A 21,025-nucleotide genomic window follows, 5' to 3' on the forward strand; every position below is an offset into this window, starting at 1 on the left:
TTTGGTCCCATATTCCTAGCACGCAATGACTCCACTGACTTGCCTCGTTAAATAAAGGTATAATCAAAAATATATAAATCAATACATCACGCTTTCGACTCCACAAACTCGTTGGATGCATTTGCAGGTTGTTTTGGTTGTGTTTCGGATATTGTTGTGCACAATTATGTCTGCATTTAACCGCATTTCTGTGATTCAGAGGGGTTGGGATAAATGAGGGAGACACATTTCTGTGATTCAGAGGGGTTGGGATAAATGAGGGAGACACATTTCTGTGATTCAGAGGGGTTGGGATAAATGAGGAAGACACATTTCTGTGATTCAGAGGGGTTGGGATAAATGAGGGAGACACATTTCTGTGATTCAGAGGGGTTGGGATAAATAAGGAAGACACATTTCTGTGATTCAGAGGGGTTGGGATAAATGCGGGAGACACATTTCTGTGATTCAGAGGGGTTGGGATAAATGAGGGAGACACATTTCTGTGATTCAGAGGGGTTGGGATAAATGCGGGAGACACATTTCTGTGATTCAGAGGGGTTGGGATAAATGAGGGAGACACATTTCTGTGATTCAGAGGGGTTGGGATAAATGCGGGAGACACATTTCTGTGATTCAGAGGGGTTGGGATAAATGCGGGAGACACATTTCTGTGATTCAGAGGGGTTGGGATTAATGAGGGAGACACATTTCTGTGATTCAGAGGGGTTGGGATAAATGCGGGAGACACATTTATGTGATTCAGAGGGGTTGGGATAAATGCGGGAGACACATTTCTGTGATTCAGAGGGGTTGGGATAAATGCGGGAGACACATTTATGTGATTCAGAGGGTTGGGATAAATGAGGGAGACACATTTCTGTGATTCAGAGGGGTTGGGATAAATGCGGGAGACACATTTATGTGATTCAGAGGGGTTGGGATAAATGCGGGAGACACATTTCTGCGATTCAGAGGGGTTGGGATAAATGCGGGAGACACATTTCTGTGATTCAGAGGGGTTGGGATAAATGCGGGAGACACATTTATGTGATTCAGAGGGTTGGGATAAATGCGGGAGACACATTTCTGTGATTCAGAGGGGTTGGGATAAATGCGGGAGACACATTTCTGTGATTCAGAGGGGTTGGGATAAATGCGGGAGACACATTTCTGTGATTCAGAGGGGTTGGGATAAATGCGGGAGACACATTTCTGTGATTCAGAGGGGTTGGGATAAATGCGGGAGACACATTTCTGTGATTCAGAGGGGTTGGGATAAATGAGGAAGACACATTTCTGTGATTCAGAGGGGTTGGGATAAATGCAGGAGACACATTTCTGTGATTCAGAGGGGTTGGGATAAATGCGGGAGACACATTTCTGTGATTCAGAGGGGTTGGGATAAATGCGGGAGACACATTTCTGTGATTCAGAGGGGTTGGGATAAATGTGGGAGACACATTTCTGTGATTCAGAGGGGTTGGGATAAATGCGGGAGACACATTTCTGTTAAATGCATCCAGTTGTGCAACTGACTAGGTATCCTCGTTTCTCTTTCCAAATAGAAGTGAATGGTAAATAATGTATTGTGTCATTTTGGAGTCACTTTTATTGTAAATAAGAATAGAATATGTTTCTGAACACTTTTACATTCATGTGGGTGCGACCATGATTGCAGATAATCATGAATTAATTGTGAAAATGTTACAGAGGCATAAATATCGTACCCCCCAAAAATGCTAACTTTCCCTGTTACCAGCAATGGTGAAAGGTTAGCATGCTTTGGGGACATCTTTGTGCATCTGTAACTTTCTCACTCATCATTACTCACCATTCATTCAAGTGTTCAGAAACATATTATATTATTATTTAAAAAGAGGAGAAAACAAGACAAAGTACATACAATCATATAAGATGTCATACTGTACATGCTTAGCTTACTGCTAAAAATACAAGTTCTGCCTGGAGTATAAATAGTATTGGTGAATGCACTTGCACATAGGCCTATAGCCTATGCTAACACACACACACACACACACACACACACACACACACACACACACACACACACACACACACACACACACACACACACACACACACACATAAGTAACAACATTTACATCCCCCTATAAACTGGACTAGCACTGGCCATAATATCTTGGGTCGAAATAAACCCTATGAAAGGCAATGATCTAATACGTTCTAATATGATCCTAAGTGAGGCTCAATCAGGCACCATGACATCAACACAGTTCCCACACTAGAGTCAGTCCACCCTGTCGTGACACGCTGCCTGACACCCTCCTCGGCCCCTCTCATACTGTCAGTTACATATATAAACAAGGCCATGACATCACAGAGGCTGGCCACAATTAGCAGGGCAGAGAATGTGATATTAAAACTCTCACCCTCCACCTGTTCCCCCTAGCTGTCCCCAACACCCTTGTCCCCCTTGCTGTCCCTACCACCCTTGTCCCCCTATCTGTCCCCCACCACCCTCGTCCCCCACCACCCCGTCCACCTAGCTGTCTCCACCCCCTTGTCCCCCTTGCTGTCCCCACCCCCTTCTCCACCTTGCTGTCCCCACCCCCTTGTCCCCCTTGCTGTCCCCACCCCCTTGTCCCCCTTGCTGTCCCCACCACCCCGTCCACCTAGCTGTCCCCACCCACCTCGTCCCCCTAGCTGTCCCACCCCCTTGTCCCCCTTGCTGTCCCCACCCCCTTGTCCACCTTGCTGTCCCCACCCCCATCCACCTAACTGTCCCCACCCCCTTGTCCCCCTTGCTGTCCCCACCCCCTCGTCCCCTAGCTGTCCCCACCCCCATTGTCCCCCTTGCTGTCCCCACCCCCTTGTCCACCTTGCTGTCCCCACCCCCCGTCCACCTAGCTGTCCCCACCACCCCGTCCACCTAGCTGTCCCCACCCCCTTGTCCCCCTTGCTGTCCCCCCCCCCTTGTCCACCTAGCTGTCCCCACCCCTTATCCACCTTGCTGTCCCCACCCCCTTATCCACCAGCTGTCCCCACCCCCTTGTCACCCTTGCTGTCCCCACCCCCCTTGTCCACCTTGCTGTCCCCACCCCCCGTCCAGCTAGCTGTCCCACCCCGCTTGTCCCCCTTGCTGTCCCCACCCTCCTTGTCCACCTTGCTGTCCCCACCCCCCGTCCACCTAGCTAGCCCCACCACCCCGTCCACCTAGCTGTCCCCACCCCCTTGTCCCCCTTGCTGTCCCCACCCCCTTGTCCACTGTCCACCTTGCTGTCCCCACCCCCCGTCCAGCTAGCTGTCCCACCCCCTTGTCCCCCTTGCTGTCCCCACCCTCCTTGTCCACCTTGCTGTCCCCACCCCCCGTCCACCTAGCTAGCCCCACCACCCCGTCCACCTAGCTGTCCCCACCCCCTTGTCCCCCTTGCTGTCCCCACCGCCCTTGTCCACCTAGCTGTCCCCACCCCCGTATCCACCTTGCTGTGTCCCCACCCTCCTTGTCCCCCTTGCTGTCCCCACCCCCTCATCCCCTAGCTGTCCCCACCCCCTTATCCACCTTGCTGTCCCCACCCCCCGTTCACCTAGCTGTCCCCACCCCCTTGTCCCCCTTGCTGTCCCCACCCCCCGTCCCCCTAGTTGTCCCCACCCCCTTGTCCCCCTAGCTGTCCCCACCCCCTTGCTGTCCCCACCCCCTTGTCCACCTTGCTGTCCCCACCCCCCCGTCCACCTAGCTGTCCCCACCACCCGTCCACCTAGCTGTCCCCACCCCCTTGTCCCCCTTGCTGTCCCCACCCCCTTGTCCCCCTAGCTGTCCCCACCCCCTTGTCCCCCTTGCTGTCCCCACCCTCCTTGTCCCCCTAGCTGTCCCCACCACCCTTGTCCACCTAGCTGTCCCCACCCCCTTGTCCCCCTTGCTGTCCCCCACCCCCTTGTCCCCCTAGCTGTCCCCACCCCCTTGTCCCCCTTGCTGTCCCCACCCCCTTGTCCCCTAGCTGTCCCCACCCCCTTGTCCCCCTTGCTGTCCCCACCCTCCTTGTCCCCCTAGCTGTCTCCACCCCCTTGTCCACCTAGCTGTCCCCACCCCCCTTGTCCCCCTTGCTGTCCCCACCCCCTTGCTGTTCCCACCCTCCTTGTCCCCCTTGGTGTCCCCCATCCCCTCGTCCCCCTAGCTGTTCCCCACCACCCTTGTCCTTCAGCTGTCCCCACCCCCTTGTCCCCCTTGCTGTCCCCACCCTCCTTGTCCCCCTTGGTGTCCCCCATTCCCCTCGTCCCCCTAGCTGTTCGCCCCCACCCTTGTCCTCCAGCTGTCCCCCACTACCCTCGCCCCCTTGCTGTCCCCCACCACCCCGTCCCCCTAGCTGTCCCCCCCCCTCCTCACCCCCCTTGCTGTCCCTAATCTCCTTGTCCCCCTTGCTGTCCCTGTCCCCGTCCCCTCCAGACGGTTACTCATAAGGCTGTGGCTGATATGATAACTAATTTTGGGGGTTGGGTGGAAAGGCGAGGGGAGTGGGGCGCAGGTGGTGGGGAAACCTGACCCCGAAAGCATGGGCCTATATGCCGGGGCTAGTGACTAGTGCTTCCCTAGTCCAAATCCACCCCTGAAACACAATAGGGTCGCACTTGGCTCATTCTCTCTCTCTCTCTTTCTCTCTCTCCCTCTCATTTGTTTGGCATGTCCCTTGTCACACATGGCTGTAACTTAATTATCCAGAGAGAGTCCACTGAGCCCCCATCTGTTCCAATCTCTGAAGAGTGGAGTCACAACTGGCTTGACCTCCACTCTCCCTCTGTCTGTCTCCCTCCTTTTTTCTGTCCCCCAACTCCCTACCTTCTTCAGTCTGGTTCTTTATTTCCTCCTGTTCTCTGTCTCTTTCTGTCTCATTTCTCTTGTTCTTTCCCAGACTCCACCTCTCTCCCTTTATCTGTCTCTCTCTGTCTCTCTCTGTCTCTCTCTCTCTCTCTGTCTGTTTGTCTCCAAGCCATTGTTCTTGGCGCCAAGCACAATGCTGACCTCGTCTCACACTCTCTCTATCCCAGACCTCTCACTCTCTCTGTTCCTGACCCCACCTCTCCTTGTCTCTTTCCCACAATCCTTCTCTCTCTATGTCCCTGACCCTTTCTCTGCTGGCTGGCTCGCCACGTTGTGTGTTATCTCCAATATGAAATTAATATCTAGCGACAGGGGAGAATGTGATTCCCAAAAAGACTTTGGGAGCTACAACCACCAACCACCGTTATCAGGGCAGGTCGACGGTGTCAGAAATATTCCAGAACATTGATTAGAACCAAGGTCTAATGCATGTTTTCCACAGTGTGTGTAGATGGCTGTTATGTACTTTATTGAACGCTGATGAGTAGAGCCAGTGTTTTCATGGTTGTGGGATGAAGGTACAAACAGATTCTATTATTGGGTCTTTGCAAATAAATAGTCCAATGTCAAAGTGAACTGAACAATAGCAAGTGATTCACAACCTATTGAATTTACCTTTGCTAATCCTACCTTTGTGTAAACGTAATATCTGAGACATACCTGTAAGCCAAACAAAAGCTTGAAAACACAGTAACCGTCCTGGGATTAGAGTTGAGGATGTTGAGTCTAAGATATAGTCAGTTACCATGACAATGTCCTCTAGACAAAATCTTATTTTCAACAGCCATTGTAGCTCATGGTCCCAACATGGCTTAAGTCCCTTATAGGGCAAACCTCCTGCCCCCTATAGAACAATGTGTGAGTCTCTTGTAGCGCATACCTCCAGTCTCTTAGCACTAATGTGATTTGATACAGACCCAAGAGAGCTGGTGGGGCAAGGCAAGGCCCAACTCTACAGGTCCTGGTGGTTAATTAGCGATCAGTGTGTGGACCGCTCCGCTTGTTCTGCCTGGCCAGACATTCACACGCACAGAGTGCAGAGTCAGAATGATCTCAACTCAGCTGTCACGCCCTGACCATAGAGAGCCCTTGGGATTCTCTATGGTGCAATAGGTCAGAGCGTGACTAGGGGGTGTTCTAGTCTAATATTTCTATGTTGGTGTGAGTATGGTTCCCAATTGGAGGCAGCTGATGATCGTTGCCTCTAATTGGGGATCATTAGAGGCAACGGATGTTTGTTTATTCTTTGTTGTTTTTGAAGGTTAACTTGAATAAATATGTGGAACTCTACTCACGCTGTGCATTGGTCCGCTCATTATGTATACGACGAACGTGACATCAGCCTTTTAATTCTCTTATCAGTGACAAATACCTCCGGACTAATTGGCCGTATTAAGCCACCACTCTATTCACAATTACTTCCGCCACGTCTCAGTACCCCTGAGTGCACAAGTCAAAACTCCTGTGGTTAAAAGCAGGAGACAGTCTTAATGGTAGAAAAGTGCCCTTGGTAACCAGTGAGCCGTCCTTAAAAAACATCCCTGGACCCAATTTGCTTGCATCACAAATACATTTCATTTTTATTTATTTAACCTTAATTCAACTAGGCAAGTCAATTAAGAACAAAATCTTATTTACAATGACGGCCCACATCTGGTCAATAAGGAGTGGAAATGTAGTTTTGATTTGGATAGGTTGTTGACAGGGAGGCTGGTGATTTCCTGACGCTGCTGTTTGGACATGTTTTCAGAGAACAGGAATAACTTTGTGGAAAAGCAGCTGATTAATGCAGGAGTTTGGTCCTCCTATATTGCTTCTTCGCTCTCTACCGGACTCTTGCATCTCAGGAAGCGCTGTGTTCTGTTTGTAGTTGTCTCATCCAGTGAACTTGAAGGATATTTACTCTGTATTGATTTGCTGTGCTTGGGTGGGTCTGTGTTGAAAGAAAACATGGCTCAAAAGGGGCTCTGCCACATACCTGCATTTTTGGACGGCCCTGAATCGTGCCAGGAATGTCTAGCTTTTTCAAGCGTCAAGCTGGCAGTGTTGGGGTCCAGAGCCAGAGGCCAGGGGGCGAGGCGGCTTGGATGTGGTTTAGACGGGTTGAGGAGAGGGTTGGGGCCAGGGGGCACTTGGAGCTTGGTAGACTGTTAGATTGTTGGATTTTGGGTGCTAGGGGTCTAGTGGGTCTTGTCCTCCAGCTGGGGTCTAGTAGGTTATTGGATGTGGGGGCAAAGAGGTTGAGGGCAGGGTCTGTGGGGCACTGGGAGCAGTTGGATGTGGGTCAGAGGATTTCAGAGGGGTTGAAGCAGACGGGTCACTTGAGGCTTAGTGGACTGGTGGAATGTTGGATGTGGGGGTAGAGGGATGGAGGACAGAGTCAGAGGACATTAGGGAATATTGGATGTGGGGGTAGAGGGATGGAGGACAGAGTCAGAGGACATTAGGGAATGTTGGATGTGGGTGAGAAGAGTTGAAGGTTGGGTGGAAACAGGGGATAGGGGACTGGCAGACTATTTGATGATGACAGGTTTGGTTGGCACTAGGGGCTTTTGGATGTGGAGGTAGAGAGGTTTGCAAAGAGGGTGCTTTAAAACAGTTAAGAAGGTTCAGCTTCAGCCACAGGCCCCCTATCCACAGCACTCTGACTGTCTGTCCAGACAGCTGTCTGACCCTGACCCTTACTACTGGGCTTACTCTCCCAGAATACCTGCTAGCCTCTGCTGCTGATGCCTTCTTTCAATACTAACATCCCCGAGGAGCAGAGGAGCATCCACAACGAAAGCTCCCTTCAACCCTGGCCTTTCCATCATCAACTCCAGCATTTTTAAGGCAGTTATGACAAAGACGCAAAAGCCAATCTACCTGGTAGTCGGTGCCTGTTTGGTGTTATGAAACAAGTTTTACGAAGAAAGAATTGGCCAGTTTACAGGTGCAGAAGAGACACTGAATAAGGTAGGGGCATAGGTGGTATACAATAAACACCCACCAGACCAATGACTTAGACTGAAATCCAAAAAGAGATCCTGAGTCTAGCCTGTCTCAGACACATTAAGCAGATTCAGACTGGGATGTCACTGATGGGACAGGGATTGGACTGAGAACATTAGAGAGGTTGTGGGGAAGTTCTGTAACAGAGCTGGTTACCTGCTGAAGACATGCCAAACTCACTTTGTCAAGGCTACAGACAGTGAAAGGACAATATTGCATTTAACCAAACTACGCTGTAGAGTTGTATCTATGTGGGATGGTAATGAGTGGCATTGGAGATACTTTCATTGAAAATGTTTAATATTTTCCGTACCTTCAACTCCATCTCTAGGCAGTTTGTTTGTTGTGTTTTTTTGCCTACAGCCACACAAGTCCTCTTTTATGAGAGATAAAGCTGTTGAGGGATTTCTGGGATCATTATTGAGCGGGTAGGGTTGTGAAGCTGGGGTACAGACAAGCATACCAAAGACTCTGAGGCTTTATATTGACTATAGAAGAGGTTGGGTTGGAGGGGATGTGTGTGCTTCCCATGTGAGAAGGCCCTGTTTGAAGGAGCCTAAAATAAGTGCAACGAATCAAAGGGCATCATTAGCTTAGAGTTGCTGCCAGACACTTTGATGCTTTAACCAGGCAAGGATGTGGCAGCGTGATAACATCCTGCGTTCCCATTCCCTTAACATAAACACATGATGTGAACCCTGTCTTTGTGTTGGAGCTAAGCCAAACTCAAAGACGAAAACGGTGCCCATGTCTGAATACCCATAACAGCATACTAAATAGTATGCAGGATTTATTTTTTAATAGTATGTGACATTTCGAAAATAGTACATCTAATGTGCAATTGTGTTGTCTCCCGCCATTCAGCGTGCCAATCTATCTAATTATCAGCTGTGTCAAACATGTGTCAAACACGTGTCAGAAATGACGAGTGAATTCTACTAGATCAAACGCAGTTTATGTGGTACGCTAGTATGGGTATTCAGACACAGCCAAAGACTTCTGATGGCTCGGTTGACAGGAACACGGGTGCCTACACCAACAGAGTTCTGGTTTGAGTCACACATGGTGTCACATGTACTGAATGTGTGAATAAACTGCTAGTTGCATTCTCATATTACATTATCATAACTGATAATGAAAAGTCAACAGGATGCCAGACTGTCTGTGTGTTGCGTACAGACAGTGATCTGAGCAGCCTTGATAGATCATATAATGTAATTATCTGAGCCACACAGAGATGAGGTGACCATATCTAGTCAGGCCACGGGACGGCGGAGGTGGCGGTGGGTGTTTATGAATGGAGCGTCTCCACGCCTGACCTCTAATTGATCTCCAAAGCGCTAGATCAGAACACCCTTGTAATCTCGATATGGATTGTTGGCGAGCATGTCACAGCGGCGGAGAGACATTATTTATTAACTGGTGGGCCAGAGAGTGGTTATTAAGTGTCTGGAGAGTGAACATTTGGAGCTGGAATAATTTAAGGCTGTTTCCTCAAATAACATATCCTAGGTACGTTTAGCGCCTCGAACACACTTACAGCATCATTGCGCAAAATGGTACGCAGCATTATCTGGATATGTGTGCAACAAAACTTCAACATTCACCTTCTGCTACCATTTCTGTCAAGCCGTCTAGGCATACAATTTGATGCATAATTTTGATAGATCCAACACAGTACGCACTGCAACTGCCTCTGCAAGGCAAACGCAGCGTTCCATTGGAAAGGAATGTACTTCTGGTGGACCAAAACGCAACGAAGCTGTCGGTGTGATCGAGGCGTAAGAGCATCTCATAAAACACTGCATTCCTGCAGGTACTAATAGGCATTTACTTTTCCACGGATTTCCTGTCATATGGCAGAAACGAAGGGCTCTAAATCAGTAAACACACAAGCAGTTAGGCCTGTGGCTTGTTAAAACAATGTTATGCATATCATTTTCACACATTTAAGTATGGCATTAAAAGCTAATGTATTCAATGTCACGCAGCTGTATGAACACTTGCAATAGGTTAGGTTTTACTACCAAAGACTGGACCACCAGAAAAACATTAGTCCTTCAGTTAAGCTTTGTTCTACAATCAGCTATTTATCTTATATCGTCTTATTAAATCATATTTCAAATGGCGGTAACATAATAACTGAATGACTACATTTAAGTTTCTTTATATTACCAGAAAGTAGGATACATATCACCATCATGATATCATTTTGTAGTAATAAATACAAAGTAAAGATCAACTGGATTAGGATGCGTGCAATAAAAGTGCCATTGTTTCATTTTGAGATCCAAGAATCAGACCGGCTGGCTCTGATGGCGCAGCCACACTGAAGGCGCTTGCTGAGAATGAATGAAACACAGCACTGAATCCCTAAAGCAAACACAGAGAAGTATGAAAAGAGCTGAGGTTTCGCCACTTCAAATGTCAAGTGTTGCTATGTTTGGCGATTGTACAACTCGTAGTCGGAGTTATACACACACACACCCCTTCATATTCTCATCCCCCATCCCCTGGTCAGCACTTTGAAGAGGGAATGGGCCCGACCCAAAGCAAGCTCTTCTGGACCACTCCAAATTAAAAGCAACAAACAAGAGTTTAGAGCAAATGTGGTTGTGTTGAATTAGTTGTGGGTAGGGTGTTGAGGTAGAGATAAAGGAACTGAGTGAGAGAGATAGAGAAAGAGGGCAGTGAGAAATTAGATGGAAAAAATAAAGGAGAAAGTGAGACAAAGAGAGGTAGAGCACTGAATTTAGGTGGACAGTCAGGCCAGTAGATTTTCCTTCTCTATAGTACAGTACAGTATGCATGGAAACACGGCAAGGCATGCCACTCATTCCAACCTTATGCCTCTGCTCTCACTTTGTCCCCAATCACAAACACACATAACAGTCCAAATGTCATTCTATCCTCTAGGCCAGCCAGCTGCTGTCTATACCCTACCGGCTGCATGCTGTAAACGCTTGTCATGCAGCAGCTCAAATGCTTCCATTCAGACTGGTGACATCTTCACAAGGCCCTGTTCCCCTGCGTTGTCTCGCAAGGGGCTTACTCCAGCTACTGCTCTGCCTGGAACTGACATGCCCTGTCCGTTACCCGGGTCGACGCCACCGCCACCAAAACAAATATATTGAGTGGTTTGGATGCCCCTCTAGGTATGTTGAACAGGCTGCTATCTGTTGCTCTTCTCCCTGTTACGGCATGCAGAGTCAGATGCAGTGATACGGTGGTGGCCTCTACCCCTAGATGTGGCACAGAAATATACGTGGCCTGCCAGTGGCTGTGGTTTGTGTCCACGTAGGTATTAGATGTCACATGAGTCATCTCTGGAAGCAGTTAGCCCTCTGCTCCGATTCAAAGGACACACAATGGTTTCTCGGAGAGGGAAGGCCCGGGATCAAAACACTTTATACTTCCTCCAAGTTCTTATTCAATTTAAAACAGGCTCAATCCGGGCATAGAAACCCAGAAATACTGTCAGGATTTTTTAAGAAGGCTAACATTATTTCTGTTTCCCAAACTTTCCAAAGGCCTTAGAGAAATGAAGACGTTACCGCAAAAAATTGAAAGATGGAATAATAAGAGCACAATTGAAAGGAGAGGCTCAGTTGGACTTGGTCATGATGACGGCCTTTTCTTCTAAACATTCCTTCCTGTTATTTTCACGTGAAGGCCGTGAGAAGGAAAGAGGAAGAAAATGTTTACCACACACATCCCAAAGAGAAACAGAACCACAGAGAAGAGAAGAGAGACAGGAGTGTAGTTCGCCTTGGTGATGATGTGTCTTGTTTCTCTCCACACCAGCTCTCCCCAGGGAATGAGTTTTGAATCAAATCAACATAGCTGGATAGGAGCCAAAACCACAGTCTTCCCTGCTTGCTCCAGATAGTTTATGCCTCCCAAAACATATCTAGGATCAGTTTTCCTAATCTCAGTCATTATATGCTAACCAACAAAGCTGACCATGAACCTGTGGTGTAACCAAACCTCCATTAGACGAATGCTACTGTCTGCCTAATGTTCCATGCAGATATGGAGACATGCTCTTAGACAGACGATGTCCCAAAGCATTTCCTGTATCAGTCTGAAACTTGCACTCAAGTGCATTTCCCATGACCTGTTTCATATTTGTTCTGAATACTGTAGGTCCAAAAGTATCAGATCTAAGCATCATATGCAGGCTTGGAATTACTAAGAAATCTGACTTACTGTATTGAAACTGAGGAAAACCTCAGTAACACTATGTCTCTACATAGACTCTACTTTATGAGAGATGCTCTCCCTCACTCAGTTTTTTCCGGCTCGGAGCCTGGGCTTCAGAAGCCACGTCTCTCTGTTGAGCAATCTGCCAAGCTATTTAACAAAAGTATTAATTCATTTCTCAAGGCAGAATGTTTGCTTAGTAAGCAGCTGGTTGGCCCTGTGAAATTGCAAATATGTTAAGACTCTAGTGATGTATTGATTGATAAAGGGAAGCTAGGCTGTGAAATTCTTTTAATTTGTCCCCTTCCTCTTTCCTTGCACCTGCACAAACCCACAATATATTTTCCATAAGAACACATTCTTATTTACAATGACGGCCTAGTAAGCCTTATTGAATTGTGATTAATACATTTAAGAAATGTTGTTTAAAAAGCATTTCTAGCAGACTAAACTCAGCAAAAAAAAGAAACGTACATTTTTCAGGACACTGTCTTTCAAAGATCATTCGTAAAAATCCAAATAACTTCACAGATCTTCATTGTAAACACGGTTTCCCATGCTTGTTCATTGAACCATAAACATTAATGAACATGCACCTGTGGCATGGTCGTTAAGACACTAACAGCTTACAGGCAGTAGGCAAATAAGGTCACAGTTATGAAAACTTAGGACACTAAAGAGGCCTTTCTACTGACTATGAAAAACACCAAAATAAAGATGCCAAGGGTCCCTGGTCATCTGCGTGAACATGCCTTAGGCATGCTGCACGGAGGCATGAGGACTGCAGATGTGGTCAGGGCAATAAATTGCAATGTCCGTACTGTGAGATGCCTAAGACAGTGCTACAGGGAGACAGGACGGACAGCTGATCGTCCTCGCAGTGGCAGACCACGTGTAACAACACCTGCAGAGGATCGCTACATCCAAACATCCCACCTGCGGGACAGGTACAGGATGGCAACAACAACTTCCCGAGTTACACCACGAACGCACAGTCCCTCCATCAGTGCTCAGACTGTACGCAATAGGCTGAGAGAGGCTGGAATGAGGGCTTGCAGGCCTGTTGTAAGACAGGTCCTCACCAGATACCACCGGCAACAACATTGCCTATGGGCACAAACCCACCGTCGCTGGGCCAGACAGGACTGTCAAAAAGTGCTCTTCACTGACGACTCGCGGTTTTGTCTCACCAGGGGTGATGGTCAAATTCGTGTTTATCGTCAAAGAAATGAGCGTTACACCGAGGCCTGTACTCTGGAGCGGGATCAATTTGGAGGTAGAGGGTACGTCATGGTCTGGGGCGGTGTGTCACAGCATCATCGGACTGAGCTTGTTGTCATTGCAGGCAATCTCAACGCTGTGCGTTACAGGGAAGACATCCTCCTCCCTCATGTGGTACACTTCCTGCAGGCTCATCCTGACATGACCCTCCAGCATGACAATGCCACCAGCCATACTGCTCATTCTGTGCGTGATTTCCTGCAAGACAGGAATGTCAGTGTTCTGCCATGGCCAGTGAAGAGCCCGGATCTCAATCCCATTGAGCACATCTGGGACCTGTTGGATCCCCCCCCCCCGAAATGTCTGGGAACTTGTAGGTGCCGTGGTGGAAGAGTGGAGAAACATCTCACAGCAAGATGTGGCTAATCTGGTGCAGTCCATGAGAAGGAGATGCACTGCAGTACTTAATGCAGCTGGTGGCCACACCAGATACTGACAGTTACTTTTGATTTTGACCCCCCTTTCCTCATGGACACATTATTCCATTTCTGTTAGTCACATGTCTGTGGAACTTGTTCAGTTTATGTCTCAGTTGTTGAATCTTGTTATGTTCATACAAATATTTACACATGTTAAGTTTGCTGAAAACACAGATGACAGTGAGGATGTTTATTTTTTTGCTGAGTTTATATACAGTTGAAGTCGGAAGTTTACATACACCTTAGCCAAATACAATTCAACTCAGTTTTTCACAATTCCTGGCATTTAATCCTAGTAAATATTCCCTGTCTTAGGTCAGTTAGGATCAACACTTTATTTTAAGAATGTCAGGATAATAGAAGAGATAATGATTTATTTCAGATTCCCAGTGGGTCAGAAGTTTACATACACTCAATTAGTATTTGGTAGCATTGCCTTTAAATTGTTTAACTTGGGTCAAACGTTTTGGGTAGCCTCCCACAATAAATTGGGTGAATTTTGGCCAATTCCTCCTGACAGAGCTGGTGTAATTGTCTCAGGTTTGTAGGCCTCCTTGCTCACACACGCTTTTTCAGTTCTGCCCACAAATGTTCTATAGGATTGAGGTCAGGGCTTTGTGATGGCCACACCAATACCTTGACTTTGTTGTCCTTAAGCCATTTTGCCAGAACTTTGGAAGTATGCTTGGGGTCATTGTCCATTTGGACGACCCATTTGCGACCAAGCTTTAACTTCCTGACTGATGTCTTGAGATTTTGCTTCAATATATCCACATAATTGTCCATCCCTCATGATGACGTTTTTTGAGCAGTGGCTTCTTCCTTGCTGAGCGGCCTTTCATTCCATGCCATCTCATTTGGCTTGAGGTCGGGTGATTGTGGAGGCCAGGTCATCTGATGCAGCACTCCATCACTCTCCTTCCTGGTCAAATAGCCCTTACACAGCCTGGAAGTGTGTTGAGTCAATGTCTTGTTGAAAAACAAATGATAGTCCCACTAAGCGCAAGCCAGATGGGATGGCGTATCGCTGCAGAATGCAATGGTAGGCATGCTGGTTAAGTGTGCCTTGAATTCTAAATAAATCACAGACAGTGTGAGCAGTAAAGTACCCCCACACCATCACACCTCTTCCTCCATGCTTCACGGTGGGAACCACATATGGGGAGATCATCCGTTCACCTACTCTACGGCACACAAAGACGCCGGCGGTTGTTTCGCTGCACAAGCAAATCTCTTCTTCTTATTGGTGCCCTAGCGGTTAGAGCGTTGGGAAAGTTACTGAAAGGTTGCTGGATCGAATCCCCAAGCTGATGAGGTAAAAATCTGTCGTTCTCCCCCTGAACAAGGCAGTTAACCCACTGTTTCCCAGAAGGCCATCATTGTAAATAAGAATTTGTTCTTAACTGACTTGCCTAGTTAAATAAGGGTCATAAAAAGTACAACTCTGGGGCTTCCTTTCCTGTGGCGGTCCTCATGAGAGCCAGTTTCATCATAGCGCTTGATGGTGTAAGGGTTATTTGACCAAGAAGGACTGCACTTGAAGAAACATTCAAAGTTCTTAAAATTTTCCGGATTGATTGACCTTCATGTCTTAAAGTAATGACGGACTGTTGTTTCTCTTTGCTTATTTGAGCTGTTCTTGCCATAATATGGGCTTGGTCTTTTACCAAATGGGACTATCTTCTGTATACCAACCCTACCTTGTCACAACATAACTGATTGTCTCAAACACATTAAGAAGGAAAGAAATTCCACAAATTAACTTTAAACAAGACACGCCTGTAAATTGAAATCCATACTAGGTGACTACCTCATGAAGCTGGTTGAGAGAATGCCAAGAGTGTGCAAAGCTGTCAAATAAAAGATATTTGATTTGTTAAAAAAAAAAAAAGTTACTACATGATTCCATATGTGTTATTTCATAGTTTTGATGTCTTCACTATTATTCTATAATGTAGAAAATAATACAAATTGTAATGGCTTTCCTCCTCTTTGTCTGAGGAGGAGTAGGAGAGGTCGGACCAATGTGTAGCGTGGTAAGTGTCCATTGTAGTTTATTAAACTGAACACTAAAGAATACAAAATAACAACGTGACTGATACAAACGAAACAGTCCTGAAATGTGAAACAAACATTACAACAGGAAACAAACACCCACAACTCAAAAGTGAAACCAGGCTACCTAAGTATGATTCTCAATCAGGGACAACGATTGACAGCTGCCTCTGATTGAGAACCATACCAGGCCGAACACAGAAATCCCAAATTATAGAAAAAAGAACATAGACTGCCCACCCCAACTCACGCCTTGACCATACTAAAACAAAGGAACTAAGGTCAGAACGTGACACAAATAAAGAAAAACACTGGAATGAGTAGGTGTGTCCAAACTTTTGACTGGCACTATATATAAAAAACGTGGATTTTTGTGCATCCTCCCCTGATTCAGAATATTTCATTTTCATTGTCATGGCTTGTCTTAGAGACATTGAAGATTGAAAGCAAAAAAAATTAAAAATAATGGATTTTTGTCCAGCCTCCCCAATTCAGAATATACAGTGCCTTGCGAAAGTATTCGGCCCCCTTGAACTTTGCGACCTTTTGCCACATTTCAGGCTTCAAACATAAAGATATAAAACTGTATTTTTTTGTGAAGAATCAACAACAAGTGGGACACAATCATGAAGTGGAACGACATTTATTGGATATTTCAAACTTTTTTAACAAATCAGAAACTGAAAAATTGGGCGTGCAAAATTATTCAGCCCCCTTAAGTTAATACTTTGTAGCGCCACCTTTTGCTGCGATTACAGCTGTAAGTCGCTTGGGGTATGTCTCTATCAGTTTTGCACATCGAGAGACTGACATTTTTTCCCATTCCTCCTTGCAAAACAGCTCGAGCTCAGTGAGGTTGGATGGAGAGCATTTGTGAACAGCAGTTTTCAGTTCTTTCCACAGATTCTCGATTGGATTCAGGTCTGGACTTTGACTTGGCCATTCTAACACCTGGATATGTTTATTTTTGAACCATTCCATTGTAGATTTTGCTTAATGTTTTGGATCATTGTCTTGTTGGAAGACAAATCTCCGTCCCAGTCTCAGGTCTTTTGCAGACTCCATCAGGTTTTCTTCCAGAATGGTCCTGTATTTCACTCCATCCATCTTCCCATCAATTTTAACCATCTTCCCTGTCCCTGCTGAAGAAAAGCAGGCCCAAACCATGATGCTGCCACCACCATGTTTGACAGTGGGGATGGTGTGTTCAGGTTGATGAGCTGTTTTGCTTTTACGCCAAACATAACGTTTTGCATTGTTGCCAAAAATTTCAATTTTGGTTTCATCTGACCAGAGCACCTTCTTCCACATGTTTGGTGTGTCTCCCAGGTGGCTTGTGGCAAACTTTAAACAACACTTTTTATGGATATCTTTAAGAAATGGCTTTCTTCTCGCCACTCTTCCATAAAGGCCAGATTTGTGCAATATACGACTGATTGTTGTCCTATGGACAGAGTCTCCCACCTCAGCTGTAGATCTCTGCAGTTCATCCAGAGTGATCATGGGCCTCTTGGCTGCATCTCTGATCAGTCTTCTCCTTGTATGAGCTGAAAGTTTAGAGGGAAGGCCAGGTCTTGGTAGATTTGCAGTGGTCTGATACTCCTTCCATTTCAATATTATCGCTTGCACAGTGCTCCTTGGGATGTTTAAAGCTTGGGAAATCTTTTTGTATCCAAATCCGGCTTTAAACTTCTTCACAACAGTATCTCGGACCTGCCTGGTGTGTTCCTTGTTCTTCATGATGCTCTCTGCACTTTTAACGGACCTCTGAGACTATCACAGTGCAGGTGCATTTATACGGAGACTTGATTACACACAGGTGGATTGTATTTATCATCATTAGTCATTTAGGTCAACATTGGATCATTCTGAGATCCTCACTGAACTTCTGGAGAGAGTTTGCTGCACTGAAAGTAAAGGGGCTGAATAATTTTGCACGCCCAATTTTTCAGTTTTTGATTTGTTAAAAAAGTTTGAAATATCCAATAAATGTCGTTCCACTTCATGATTGTGTCCCACTTGTTGTTGATTCTTCACAAAAAAATACATTTTTATATCTTTATGTTTGAAGCCTGAAATGTGGCAAAAGGTTGCAAAGTTCAAGGGGGCCGAATACTTTCGCAAGGCACTGTATTACTTTCATTGTCATGGCATGCTAAGAGCTATTAAAGTTTGAAATCTGGCAGAAACAAATAACCCCCCCCAGATAAGCAGTGGATTTTTGTCCATCTTCTCCTGATACAGAATATACCATTTTAATAGTCATGCTTGGTTGAATAGCTATTGTTGAGCAAAAAAATTATATATATATATATTTAACTGGTTCTGTCAGTATTGTATTTACACCGGCTCTCAGAAAGAGTGTGTAGAGAGAACCACGTGCGCTCCTGACAGGAGCGTGCCAGAGGAAGGACAATTCTGAATCTACATTTCATGAGCTTCTTTTCCAGATATGTATATTTTGTTGATCAAAGTGTTGACAAGGTAGCTGTGTTGTCCTTCTAACAAGCAGTGGATTTTTGCCCATCTTCTCCTGATTCAGAATATACCATTTTAATAGTCATGTCATGCTTGGTTGAATAGCAATTGTTGAGCCAAAGTGTATTGAGAGAACCACGTGCGCTCCTGACAGGAGCCAACCAGAGGGATGACAATTCTGACTGTGAATCTACATTTCACAAGCCTCTTTTCCAGATACGTACATTTTGTTGATCAAAGTGCTGACAAGGTAGCTGTGTTGTCCTTCTAACATTTCTAACATTTCTCATTTACATAATTCTAATTTCAAAAAACTAAATTTACAAGAGTGACAAAGTTTAATAGAGAGGTGGATACAGATGAACCAACTCCTGGAAAGAAATGCAATAGAAAAACGTTTCTATTTGAGTTCAAAATTATAAACAGTCGGGATGATCTCGCTGCAAAGTGCAACGCGTAAATTACTCAAATGTAAATGTAAACTGCCACTGCTGACCGCGGGAAATGTGCACACTCACCTGTCCCAGGAGTCTCCGGTACCCACTTCAGTGGGCCGATCTGTCGCACCTGGAAAGCGGTCTTCACCTCATGACAGCTGTATGCCCCAACATCCACTACTTTCACCAGAAACAGAACTGAAAACATCCACCAGAAATGTACGCGTGGGCATATTCCTCGGGACATTGCTGCATCTCAATCCAGGTATCCGTGGGTTTAGTGTAAATCGATGATTTCACGGCCTGTTAAAAAATGAATGACACAAATAAAAAGTAGCAGTTGATACTATTAAACGTCCATGATACGACGTCTGCATCGGGTTCTCACATTATTGTTTTTTGTGCATAAAGGCAATCCCACACTGAGTTTATATGAGACGGTATTGTGGACTAAGATTTGTAGATGTACCACTCTCAACACAGGCGCTGTTCGACTGCGTGCACGCTTCCTTCTCTCCCTCAAGCCATGTGCGCTTTCACTCTCCCCTCTCGCTCGACCCCCGCCCTCTCTGTTCAAATAAGGGGAGTCAGATATTAATGAATAATATCATATTTTCAGGCTGTTCTGGAGGCAAAGGTGGTCCGAACCGGTACTGGTTGTACCTAATAAACAGGACACTGCGTGTACAACTAGAATTCCAAATGGCACTTGAGTTGATTGACAATCTGACAAATCATGCTCTTTATAAAACAAAAATATTCAGATTTATTTAATAATTAGCAAATAGGACTATATGGTCTTTGGAATTAAATTCCAGATGACTGAATAATATTTTGTTGGATAGTCGTTGAAAAACCTACCCAAACACACAAACTGCAAATGTCTATATTGCCTGTTACGAAGTAAAAATCGAGCTTTCTATCTCCATGCTGAAGCAAATACAGGATTGTTTAGTGTACTTTTCTGCCCTCTTCTGGTGAAACGCAAAGGCACACAGGACACAATACATTTGTACTGTATGTTATGAATAAGGATAATTCACACAAATTTCTAAATATCTTATTTGCTACATTCTACTGTTTCCTGGTTATAAAATGCTTAAATTAATGGTTGTGATAGTGGTTACGTAAAGAAACACAAAAGAGAAAGATTGCTTTCAATATAAGGAATTACTGCATGCATGCATGCTTCATTTTGGCCCAACCCATGCCTGCTTTCAGTCTCCTCCACTCGTTCATCCTCCACCCTCTCTGTTCAAAGAAGGGGTGTCAGATATGAATAAATAAATTTCAGCTTTGGGTATTTAATTTACTGTAATAATAAGGCTATAACAGCTTCATGGTGAGGTACATATGGATTGTGCATTGATATATCACTATACCCAGTGTTCCCAGATGGTCTAGACTCATTGGTGGGTCACTGGTGGTTCCTTTTAGGTCATTATGAAGTTTTATTTATTCAATAAAGCTGGAAAATCCATTGGCTTCTCTTCAAATGTGTAACACCCACAAAACAACAAAGTTGGGGAGCAGAATTACTGACATCCTATTTAACCCAATATAGGGAATTGTTGATTCAAAATGTATTTGGTACACCACCCCGTTCAGGAGCAAGCCATTTTTGGCCTTCATGTGACATCGGGTGCTGTCGGTGTCCTGGAGGGCAGGAAGTTTACCCCCGGTGATGCGTTGGGCAGACCGCACCACCCTATGGAGAGCCCTGCGGTTGCGGGCGGTGCACTTGCCGTCCCAGGTGGTGATACAGGCGGACAGGATGCTCTCAGTTGTGCATCTGTAAAAGTTTGTGAAGATTTTAGGTGACAAGCCAAATTTCTTCAGCCTCCTGTTGTGCCTTCTTCACCACACTGTCTGTGTGGGTGGACCATTACGGATCGTCAATAATGTATACGCAGAGGAACTTGAAACAATTAAATGTTAACTACAAAGTCTAGGCCTATATGATATCATAATTATTTTAATCCATCCAGTGGGTATTTGTTTTGCAAACTCTACCATCACATGTGCCCCACAAAAACACAGCTAAACATCTGCATCTTGTTAGCACTTGAATTAAAGGGAAACTACAACCAAAGTTCTCAGATTTTTTCCAGGCCTCAAAATTTGATTGGTTTAAGCATTGTTGTGGATTTAGAACATCCAATTGTGTTGTTTTTCTATTAAAAAGTGTGATTTTCAGAGAGAAACCCTGAAAAAATGTGAAAAACTGAAACATGGACTGGACTAAACTTGGCTCTCCAGTACCACTTGCTGTGCGGTAGCAGAGAGAATAGTCTATGACTTGGGTGAATGGAGTCTTTGACCAT

At 45.5% G+C, this 21,025-nt stretch overlaps 1 protein-coding gene across 1 annotated transcript in view; it reads right to left on the reverse strand.

Annotated features, from left to right (window-relative positions):
- LOC112226364 (glypican-5) overlaps positions 1–19,234 on the reverse strand; it is a 76,180-nt gene extending 56,946 nt beyond the window's left edge. The window contains 1 exon segment of the mRNA XM_042308304.1: positions 18,783–19,234. Coding sequence (XP_042164238.1) covers positions 18,783–18,948 — 166 coding nt within the window. The 5' untranslated portion in view covers positions 18,949–19,234.
- Positions 19,235–21,025: the final 1,791 nt, after the last annotated feature.

Source organism: Oncorhynchus tshawytscha, linkage group LG28, assembly GCF_018296145.1.
Source record: "Oncorhynchus tshawytscha isolate Ot180627B linkage group LG28, Otsh_v2.0, whole genome shotgun sequence".
Classification (NCBI taxonomy): Eukaryota; Metazoa; Chordata; class Actinopteri; order Salmoniformes; family Salmonidae; genus Oncorhynchus; species Oncorhynchus tshawytscha.